Raw genomic sequence first — 11,718 nt, 5'->3', positions numbered from 1 at the left:
ATTAATAATTATATATATTAATTATAATATATATTAATTATTTTATTAATTTTTTTGTATGTATCGCTGCGTCAATGAAATTTTACAATTGAAACGATGCGGATTAGTTTTAATAATATGCACATATCTTCTGCGATTTTTACCGGCGGCTCTATTAATATTAAAATCTGTTATTTATATACGATGATATATATACATATAGCTTGCCTTAGACTGACTTTTTTATTAATTCTTTTGTGCAACAAGTTGATAATTGTTTTTATTACAATGTGCTATTCTTATATTCAACGAAAATCACACGGTATTATTGATATCTACAAGTATGAGACATAAATAGCAAGAGTAGCTTGCGATAGGTTTACAATTAATAAAGATTTTTGTTATTAATAAATGAAGTCGAAAAGATATGGAAATAGAATTACATCGCTATAAAAATCAAAACAGATATTATGATATGGATGTAATAACTGCAAGCTAACTCTTGTTATCTATATTTTATTTATTTGTTTACTTGCCGATATATTAATAGCTCGCGAGGTTAATTAAATTGGTAATGTGCGTCTTTTTGGTGATCATGTAGCATTTTCGATTGAAGCGACCAATCTAATTTGATTTTGACGTGTGAATTCTTTTGATAAAAACATATTTAAAGAAGAAAAGGAATGCGCGTCGCGCGCGCATTTTCATATTTATTTCACAATTAAAAAGAATTTTGATTTTTAGAACATATTTTGAAACTCATCGAAAAAGAAATATTATGAAATCTGCGCGACTTCGGTGGTGGGTGTGTTGTGTGTGTTGGGGGGAGGATCGCGTAATTTTTTTTTCTTTAGTACCTAGAGGGGTTTTTTTCGATTAATATTTCACTTACGATTCGAGTGTATCACGGATTTATTCCGTATGTATTTTGTCGGAATATCATGTCCACGATGATTTCAACGGTTTACGACGGACGACGGCGAATGTGTCGGAAACGTAATTTTCTACGCGAGCAGGTTCAGCACGCGCGCGCGCGCGCCTTCGTGTACACCGTGACAATATATACACATACAAATATATATGTATATAGGAGTTTCGTAATAAATATATGCCTGGGATAAAATAGTTGGGAAGGAGGGCCGACCTTGCCCCGCAACCGGTCGCCCGCTTGTTGCCAAGCTAACGCTGTGTGTATAGCGGGGCGCGTACGATGGACGCAATCGGTGCTGCATGTGTGCGTGAATTGCGTGGGTGTGAGATGCGCGCGCGCGCGCAATATCGAGGGATGTGATGATACGTCGTGCGTGTGTCGCGCGCATCTAGGGATGCGCTTTCGATATTTGTTCTTCCATATCGTCCTTTTTTTTTGACCCGACACTCTGATCTTTTCGTATTAGTTAGATGTTAACAGTTAACACTTGGAAGATAGTATTGAGTAATTGGGAAAATATTTGAAATCTTAAGTGAAGATGACACTTTCTTTGTTCGACAAATGTTTCTGTGATATACATATAATAGTTACGTGTATCATTTTTTTGTCAATTAATTATGGAAAGAATTCTATTTTCTCTTAAATTTTTTTTAAAATCTTTAATTTTTTTCTAAGTACCATTAGAAACGATATCGATACTGCAAAATGCATCTTGTTAAATTCAAGCATCCGTGGAAGATGCATGAGAAAGATATTCGATAATTTTGTTTTAATTTTTCAATGTATGCACGTTAATATCATTGCGCTTTTGAAAATAACCAATGACGAATTCAAATTGTTATTTTTTAAAATATTTTTGATATTTCGTTAAAAATCGCCTTTTAACTCAATTTTAAAATTCCATAATTGAAGAGATTAATCGACACTGATGTCATTGATAGCGTGATATTTTCACATTTGAAGGTGCCAAATAACTTTTGACATCAATGAATCGATACTTACCTAAATGATTAATATTTAAATTACTAATTATATTTACAAGCACTGGTATTGTTGCATCTAATAGAAAATGTCACTGTATTATCAATCACGCTTCCTAATGCACTTTAATGTACATGTATAGAATATACGAATATACATGTATAGATATATATGCACATCAACGTGACGTTCCGGTGTGTCATTTCAGAGCGCTCGAAAATAAAAATAAATCTATTACGTAACGCACGCGTATTCTCGTAGAGACGCCCGTTAAACTCGTCGTTTATTATGTACTGTCACTGGTAAAAGAATGTATTAAGAACAATCATTAAGCATAACGTGTTAAGAATAATCGTTTAGCGATAATAGCACAAAATGTACATTCAGCCCGATTGCAATGAAGCATAAGATTTGATTCTTTTACGTCTCTATCTTTTAGTTACTTTAACAGTAACATATTTATGTCGATATACAATATCAACATCCAGTACATCAATTATTTTCTATTTAATATATTATTTTTTTAGATAAAAATGATTTTAAATAAAAATTAAATAAAAAGTAGCTAATATACACTTTTTCAAATATCATATAGAAGATATTAATAGATAGTTTACAAATAATAAGTATTATGTCATACACAGAGAGAGGGAGAGAGTCATATCTATTTTTTCTTTTTTCTTTTAATATACAGGCTATTTCAAAGTTATCGCATTTGTTTCAACAACTAAGAGCAATGAATTGGTTATTACTTGTTACAAAATCTTTACACACTTTTTGCATTTGATATAGTATCTATTTTAAATTTCTGTTAAATAGTATATTACAAGTAGCAGTTGTATTTTTGATAGCCTATTATTATGTTAATTTTCAGCGATAATAGCTATATTCTATTGCCGTGAATCTGTGTATCTGAAATAGTATTATATCGTATTTATGGCGGAGAAAAAATATCGGGGCGTCAGTTTTACCTTTCGTTATCGGTTGAGAAACACACGGTTGGTGCTCTCGTCGACACCAAGCGTCTCTTATTGATCGTCCACGATGCTCACGAAAGTTGGCTCGAAAACTTTGTTTCGCAAACGAAATCCGTTTCAAATGCGACGACAACACGACTGTGAAATTTTTCTATTCGCGATTATTTCGGTTGAGCTTATGTAGATTAGATTAGAGACAGGATTGTTTAAATTAGATTAAGATCACGTATTAGAACTTTTAAATTTAATCCAATCTTTTAATTAACTTTAGCTTACAATTAGCTGTTATATTTCCGTGATTCAAGTATCACGATTCTCTGTCATTATTTCTGTTTTCGATTCTGTTGTTGATTGCTGTTGATATAATAATATACAGGATATGTTGCGAATAATTCGATTACTCTCAATTAATGTTGATTTGTGCAAGATCATCAATATCATCATGTGTTGGGTTATGTTTTGATAATAATGCATAGTCTGTGGTCGTCGCGCATTGTTAAATTCTGATATAACAGATAATTATAGTGTAATTTATACATAGCGTATTCGATAAACACACACACACTTTTACATCACGTTTTCCCTTTTTAATTAAAATTTATTAGTTGCCTTCTTTTATATAAGAAAAAATGAATAACATATTACTTAATGCGTTACTTTGTCATTTTATTTTAGAACAAGAATAGAAAGCAATTGAACATAAAATTTTTTACAATTGTAATGGATCCGGGCAGAAAAAATGCTGGAGTTCTATCATACTTGATGCATAAAAATGCAACTCAAAATTTCTATATTTATATTCATGTTCCACATTTAACGTGAAAAGTTGTTATTTGATTCTAAACTCGAGATAAAGTTGCGCACGCGATCTTTACTGCGAAATAAATAATCCATTTAGCATTTAAATGATTGCATTTATTGTTAGCATTAAACATAGAGTATGGATAGAGATTACTTTTTTAATGAAATATTTTTATCGTTCTATTAAAAGATAGATAGATGTATAAAAAGAAAGAGAGAGAATATGCATATTTTATGAATTAGTTCAAATAATTTGATTACTGATTGATATGTTTTAAGCTATTAATTACGTTCTTTCCGTGCAATATCCTAATTGGGTTATAAAAGCATTGATGTATTTTTATTTCGTTAGTCGGCAATTTTATTCGACAAGTGTGATATCTCGTTTGCGATCAGGTGCCACTATTTGCTTGGGATGATTCGATACAGACATCACATTGTTCACTGATCCGATAAAATTGTTATATCTGCCGCGAACGCATTCACCGATGACCTTCCACACACTAATATAATCGAATCAGTATGGTCACAATTAGCGTCATTGTGTGAATTAACTGCAATATGTGAATTGTGTTTTACTGCGCGAAAATTTATCACGGATCGCACGCGCTTTCTATGCAAATCACGCGTATCGATTTTAACACTGGACAGAAAATCCTCTGAAATATATAATATGTGGATTATGTCATATATACTAGTTAAAAGCGCGCTGTTCGAATTCAAGGCTCAATATTTGAAAATGTTTTTACAAGTGATTCGAATATAAATATTTCGTATTTTATAAAAGAATTGTATAAAAAGATATACAGAGACGAGATAGAGATACCAAAGAGAGCTATTAAATAAAAAGACAATCTCGGAAGAGATATCCACGAGATGTATTTTCCTAAAAATTAATGACACACGATTTCACAATGGCACAGATATTCTAAGAATATATTATGAAAGAAGTTTTATACAACAAAGGTTAATGAGTTCTTCCAGGCCGATAATATTTCTTTGTGTCCCGATAAAAAATACTTTGCTAACCTACTATACTGTTTACCCTTCTAGAAGCATTTTTTTTTTCCACGAGGAAGGACAGTATCAATTTTCCTCGATCGCGTCTTCCTCTTTTATCGACACGTCCTTCGTTATACGGAGGGTGCGAACTTTTATTACACAGCGACCTTATTCGGCAAAATGATATTATTTTAATCGTTCTTTAATAGCGAGATTTCTCTCGCGATCGAGCAAATTTCTTCGCGAACTCGGGACCTTTCACGGAAATCGCCATTCATGCAGTATTGTGCAAAAATGTTTGCTGGCTGATATTGTATATCTGCTGAAAATGCACCACGTAAAGACTACTTCGCGTTACGTTAGCATTAATTCGAGCGCTCGTTATATTTATATCACGCATTCTCGGATCAGTGAAATTGGATAACAAATCGAGAATTGCAAAATATTGTTTAGATGCAATACAGTAATAGATTAAGGTTCTTATATTTTCCGATCGTTTATTTTTATCGCAATAATATGGAACATCCGCACGAATTTGTCTCGTTTGTTGATTTGAGTCGGAAGAGTATTAATGATGGTAGTAAAGTACATTACTTCATTATTAACACTATCTTTAGGATGTATTCAAAATAGCGGCGAGACTCGTAGTAGAAGGGCAGACGTGCGCCCGAGAGAACAGCGCGCGTACTCGTCATCACATGTATTTGCATATACATGCACACTATGTGCACTCGCGCATACGTCGGCGGTTCTCAATTGCAGTTTCGCGATTTTCCATCGAGTACGACGCAATACTGCAACGATCGTGATACGAATTGTTCATTTCGAGAGCGATTCTTCAGTTTCAAAAATTTCAATGTAATATTGCGTAAATTTTTCTTCATCTTACGGTAATTCGTGATCTTGGAGGAGGGGAGGTAAAGGGGGAAAGAGAAATCTTTAAAATAAGTTGTGTGATAGGTATGTTTGGAACCAAATTATTTCAAGTTTGTTCAAACTTACGTTAGCTAACTTAATTTTAATCTAGCGCTTTAATAAGTTCTCTGCGAAAATTTTTATTTTCTTTGAAAAGTGTAAGAGATTTGTTTGGAGAAAAACTATCAAATTTTTATGAAGAATATATAATTATCAAATTTCTTTCAATTTCAATGAAATTCAAATTAGCGCGTAATAAAAACTACTTATCAAACATTCTTCTAAGTACCATATGAAATTTAAGTTGAAATATCGGATGTCACCCTCGGAGCGATAATTGAGATATCTAATTACGATGTTATTTCATCGTAGTATTACTAGATTAATTTAGTTTGAAGAAAGAAATATATCGCGAAATATCGAGATAATGATTGTGAAAATTAGAAAGTTGTATACGCGATAAGAAGATTGCTATTTGATTGCTATTTAGATTGGTAAAAAAAGATCTGATCTGACAGAGATCTATAAGGACAGATTGAGAATCACTGACTTGCGAGCACACACAATGACCACCTGCGCGCGCGCGCGTATACGCAGCACACACGCGCAATGGCATCGAGTGGATCAATAATTTTTGATACTCGCGTACGGGACATTCAAAATACGCGCTCACGGCGCATGCAACGTAGTACGTCGCTGTGACAGCGGCAGAGGGAGAAACGCGCGGAAAAGCGCGTGGAAAACGCGCGTTTCGCCTTGCAAGTCGCACACGCGAGATGAGATGATGCTCCCATACTTGCGCGAGCGCGCGCGCGCGCGCGGCAAAGTCGCGTCGAATAGCGGCGTTTCGCGTTGCGATACGCTAGAGACATGCTCAAGAGTCGTAAGCGGACGATCCGCCATTTTAAATCGATATAAGCCAATCTCACAGTCAAGTGCAGCTAATAAAGAATCGAGAATATGTTGCCCGTTTACTATTATATATAATTTTTCGTATACGATAATCTTGTACCTGCAAAAATATATCTCCGCTTATACATGAATGCCTTTCTGGTTTCGATAAAAATACATGACAGCGTGTGTCATTTATGCGAGATTTAAATGATAAGATTAGATAGTAGAAACTGGCAATGTGTGTAAAATGGTACAATGTAGTGTTGACAATGTACTTTTCACGTTTTTTAGTATTTTTCATGTTTCAAGATTTGACAGATGAATCTTGTTAGTTTATTTAAATTTCCCATGTTACTTCTGACTGTTTGTAATCATGGACGTACAGATATCGCTAAGAAATAAAAATGCTATACAAATAGCTATTATCTCTGTTATCTAATTTCGATGTTCACGATATTTCTATGCCGAGTACTGGATGTCTATTATAAATACAATATTTCCAAATGTAAAATTTATCACGGGTAATCAAATATGTTTAGAAAAATATTAGACGTTCTAGAGGATACATCTGAAAAATAATTACTCTAGAAAAAATTTGTTAAAATGCCAGGAAAGTAACAAATTTAATTAACATTCTCTCGACAACGCTTTTATATTAAGGGAACACGTAGATATTTCGCTTTGCGCGATGGACATTTCCGTTTTTAAGATTATACGATGAGCTCGCTTGTTTTATCTTGCGGTTTCAGTCCTACGTTCGCGTAAGAAAGATCCGTCCGGATTAGTTGCACATTGTAAGAGAACGGTAACGCGTTCCGGAAATTATTCTCGAATAGCTTCCCGTTTAAATCAACAACTCGTGCAAAAATAATACAGTAGTTCGCGCGGATGCGGAATAACAGGTGACAGTAAATGCTAAATTTGAATGAAACACGCGACCCTTCTCTCCCCCTTCCCCCGCGCAAAATTCTTGTGATGTTCATCGTCATAACGGATCATCCGTTGCGCACGATATACGATGAGAGAATTCTGCTATTGACAGGAGAGAAAAAGAGAGAAAGAGAAACATAAGAGAGAAAGATGGGGAGATGCAGGAGAGGGAGAAGAGTGGTAGGAAAAAAAGAAAGAGAGAAGATGCGAGATTTTCGCGTAAGAAAGATCCGTCCGGATTAGTTGCACATTGTAAGAGAACGGTAACGCGTTCCGGAAATTATTCTCGAATAGCTTCCCGTTTAAATCAACAACTCGTGCAAAAATAATACAGTAGTTCGCGCGGATGCGGAATAACAGGTGACAGTAAATGCTAAATTTGAATGAAACACGCGACCCTTCTCTCCCCCTTCCCCCGCGCAAAATTCTTGTGATGTTCATCGTCATAACGGATCATCCGTTGCGCACGATATACGATGAGAGAATTCTGCTATTGACAGGAGAGAAAAAGAGAGAAAGAGAAACATAAGAGAGAAAGATGGGGAGATGCAGGAGAGGGAGAAGAGTGGTACGAAAAAAAGAAAGAGAGAAGATGCGAGATTAGAGGAGGAGAGAGAGAGAGAGAGAGAGAGAGAGAGAGAGAGAGATTAAGATCGGCATGACGAAAGATAAAGCGCGGAGACTGTGTGGACTTTATAATTTAGACTTTATAATAAAGATAATTGCAACAAAAACTGCGAGCGTGCAAAATAGTAATTTACGTAATTTTGAATACATATATCTCGACATTCTCGATTAAGCGTTTTGTGTGGAAAAATATTCATCTTATTTTCCTTTGGGCATCGATTGAATTCGCTTCGTATTAGATATCGAACGGATGTTAGTGTTTTCGATAGTACCATCGTATAATATCGAAGCATTTCGCAAGAAATAATATTTGGATATAATTATTCACAAGTAAACGAGCATTCGATACTTGAACAGTTAATATACGCGTCTTCTTTTTCGCCCGACACAATTCAGAATGCAGATGAATTAGAGAGAACCGGAACCGACGATGAGGATTTGAGCGAAAAGTCGGATTCATCGCGTCGGAGGCTTAGCACGGTCGGTTGAGGGACATAGATGCAAACGCGCCTCGCCCCGCGCCCCGCACCGCCGCTGATCGCCACGGATCGCGCGCGCGGTCGCGGGCGCGGGCCGCGGCCTTCGTGCTGTGTGTTGCGGGGGGAGGATGGTCGCTCGCGGGAACGGCCGTTCGCCAGCCGAGCGAGCGGACTACGCTTCGCTATTCCGTGCGTTCTAGCGAAATAGCTTCGTGCAGACTGATCCGTTCTTCGTTTACCCGGGAGACGAGTGTGCAAGTCCGACCGATCCGAACGAAACCGCGCGCGCCCCCGGGTACGACAATAGGTCGCCCGCGCGGCACTCCCCGTGGTGACCCTTTTCTCTCCCTTTTCCCATTCGTCCTTCTGCCTGCGCGACTACCGTCGCCGTCGTCGCAGCTATCGTCGTCCGCCGCCGCCGCCACCATTGCCTCTCAAGTGTAATCATCTCGTGAAAATTTACGCGGCTACGCCGATGCTGCCGACGTTTGCTCGCGAATGTGTCTCGCGGAGTGGGGGAGGGCAGGGGGGAGTATGCAGGATCCAGCATCGGCTGTCTTTTAATCGTCCCGAGTGACCCGATGTGTGACGCTCGGTTCGAGGTACGTTTTTTTTTTCGGCGAATATATTCTTGTCTCTATTTCTCTCTCTCTCTCTCTCTCTCTCTGTCTCTCTGTCTCTCTCTCGGCGTCTTCCGTGCTGGCATTTCTCTTTCTCTCTCCCTCTCTCTTTCTCGATATCTTTATCTTTGTCTGTCGCTCACGCCGCGTACCTTGCGAGCTCCGTTCCTTCTCCAAGAAGTGCGTCGCGCGCTGCTCGCATGGTGTGACGTTTAGCTGCTCCGTGTTGTTCGCTTGTGCCAGAACTCGGAGCGCCTCGGAGCTCGGAGCGTGAGGCGATATTACGAGGACGGCTCGCGTACGTAAATAATGTCGTCTTATCAAACGATCGGACGTCGTTGTATAGTGTTCCTTTCCGTCACGCCCGTTGTCGTCGGATCGTATTAAACGGATATATATCTCGTGCGAGCTCCGCGGGAGAGCGGAATGAATTGAGCAAGCGGTATTTCGGGCGTCGAATAAGCAGAATCGTCCGGTAATTATACGTCGTTTAGGTTAGGTTTAGGATCATCCTGTTGCGATATCCAGCGATAATTTTTATAGCTGTTATGGAGAGCTTGGATTTAACCTTGAACGGAGATCTTTTACATTCTTCTTTTTCGTTTCGCTTCGTTTTGCTTCGTTTAAGGTGCTCCGATCGATAGTAACTGCGAGTCGCAGACGGAAAAACGAGAATGGAGTGAATCTGTGTAAATTGTGATGTTTTTAAAATCATACGGGATAAAACGAGATTAAAGAGATTTCTTTTATTTCTTTTTTGTTTTTTTTTTCAAATTAATATTTTAATTTAATTTAATAGAGATCGCTTTGTTTTATTCTTTTTTATTTTATAATAAATTATTATATTTGTGTGTGTGTATGTGTGTATTTATTTAAACATTAATCTGTTATTCTCTTATAACTGTCAATATATACAAATGCTCTATTTACAAACTTGACAAGTTTAAAGTAAATTATTTCTTAGCAAATTTTCTTAGGGATATGAAATGTTTTAGTGAATGTAAAATATTGTAATTAAGTAGTATTAAGTTATATATATAAACTCTATTTTTACCGAGAAAATTTTATCTTAAGATTTATTAAGCAAGCACGTTATTAAAAATTGATATCACTTAAGTAGAATATATTTTTCTAGCAAATATTCCGCGATTATCTTGATATATTTTGTATTTTTTCAGATCTCCACTGGCATGGAGCTAGGAGCGCACTGATAGCGTTAGTTTACGAGGTATTAATTTACTTGAATCAGTTTTGCAAATAAAGACTATTTTCTTAGTATTTCAATTAATAGCATTCATTTTTTAGCTTTGTAGTTCTAAAGTAATTACAGATATCAAACGTATTAATTTAGAAAATTAAATGTATTAATCTAAAAAATTAAATGATAAACTGTAGTTATATATGTTCTACTACATTAGTATAGACTTTAATTATTTTATTTTTTGTATACTATTATGGAAAGGAAAAATTTACTTAACATTACTTTTACTTACATTTACTTGCTTAACATTATTGATACTTATGAATATATATATACATATAATTTATTTATTTATTTATTGCTAATTAACTTTTTATTTGATGGTACTGAGTCTGATTATTTAAATCGTGAAAAAATATTATTGTAAATTATATTTATATGTGTCTCGTATGTTTTGGATACAGATCTTGGTTTCTATGCATTGCCTGCCAAAGAAGAACTGAGCCCAATGTTTCCACACAATTCTAGTTCACATGAGATTTCTACAGAAACAAATGCCTTCGTACAAAATTCCATGGTAAGCATTTACATGCAAATTGTAGGCATTTAGGATAATCATCTTTTATATATTATATCACTTAGGATCATACTGAAATACATCAATTTTAAAAACTTGCATAAATTTGAAATGAATTATTAATGTTATCAAAATTTCAAATTCATAATATCAGCATAAATTATTGTCTCGATATGCAAATATAACTAAACTTTGATTTGGAATAAACCTAATAAAAATAGTATTGATAGATACTGTTAATGAGATGATTTTATAATCTTTTATATATATAAATACATGTGTCTCAGATAAAATATTATTTGCTGAGATTACATATACCACAATCTACGATAAATTGCATAATTTTTGACAAGTGTCTAATGATTTTACATTTATAAATATTAAAATTACTTTTTTCCTCTTAAAATATCTATAACTACTGCATATAAATTATTTTTCCATTCTTGAGAAATATACATATCACGTCTAATTGTTGAGAATTATAAAGATCGAATTTTTTTCTTATGTTTACATGTAATATTATTTTAATTTCACATCAATTTTATTATTTGTTTATTTATATCCTACATTTTAGTTTGTACACTAACATTTCCTGGAACAGACATATTTAAACTTGTCCCTTTTTTATGTTGTATAGGGGGATGTAGTAGTATTAGGGGAAAGCAGTCTGGATGGGGTGGGGGAAGGGGAAGGATCAGAGCACACTAGGTACTGTGATATCGAATCGATAGCAAACAGCAGCATGATGGCAGCACCTATTAGCCATCCCGAAGCTACCGCCGCCAATGACTTTTCAACCGTCCT

At 35.5% G+C, this 11,718-nt stretch overlaps 1 protein-coding gene across 5 annotated transcripts in view; it reads left to right on the top strand.

Annotated features, from left to right (window-relative positions):
• Positions 1–11,718, top strand: part of LOC115234630 (trinucleotide repeat-containing gene 6C protein-like) — a 28,680-nt gene that overhangs the window by 4,419 nt on the left and 12,543 nt on the right. The window contains exons 1-4 of one of the 5 annotated variants that reach the window (XM_029805836.1): positions 8,695–9,118; positions 10,315–10,364; positions 10,802–10,914; positions 11,552–11,718. In XM_029805836.1, coding sequence (XP_029661696.1) covers positions 10,846–10,914; positions 11,552–11,718 — 236 coding nt within the window. In that variant the 5' untranslated portion in view covers positions 8,695–9,118; positions 10,315–10,364; positions 10,802–10,845. Of the gene's footprint in view, positions 1–8,694; positions 9,119–9,244; positions 9,612–10,314; positions 10,365–10,801; positions 10,915–11,551 lie in introns of those variants that run through there. The other 4 variants (XM_029805838.1, XM_029805834.1, XM_029805837.1 and 1 more) reach the window with 4 other exon arrangements.

This window comes from Formica exsecta, unplaced genomic scaffold, assembly GCF_003651465.1.
Source record: "Formica exsecta isolate Colony F162 unplaced genomic scaffold, ASM365146v1 scaffold201, whole genome shotgun sequence".
Classification (NCBI taxonomy): domain Eukaryota; kingdom Metazoa; phylum Arthropoda; class Insecta; order Hymenoptera; family Formicidae; genus Formica; species Formica exsecta.
This window is presented reverse-complemented; position numbering and strand designations above follow the sequence as displayed.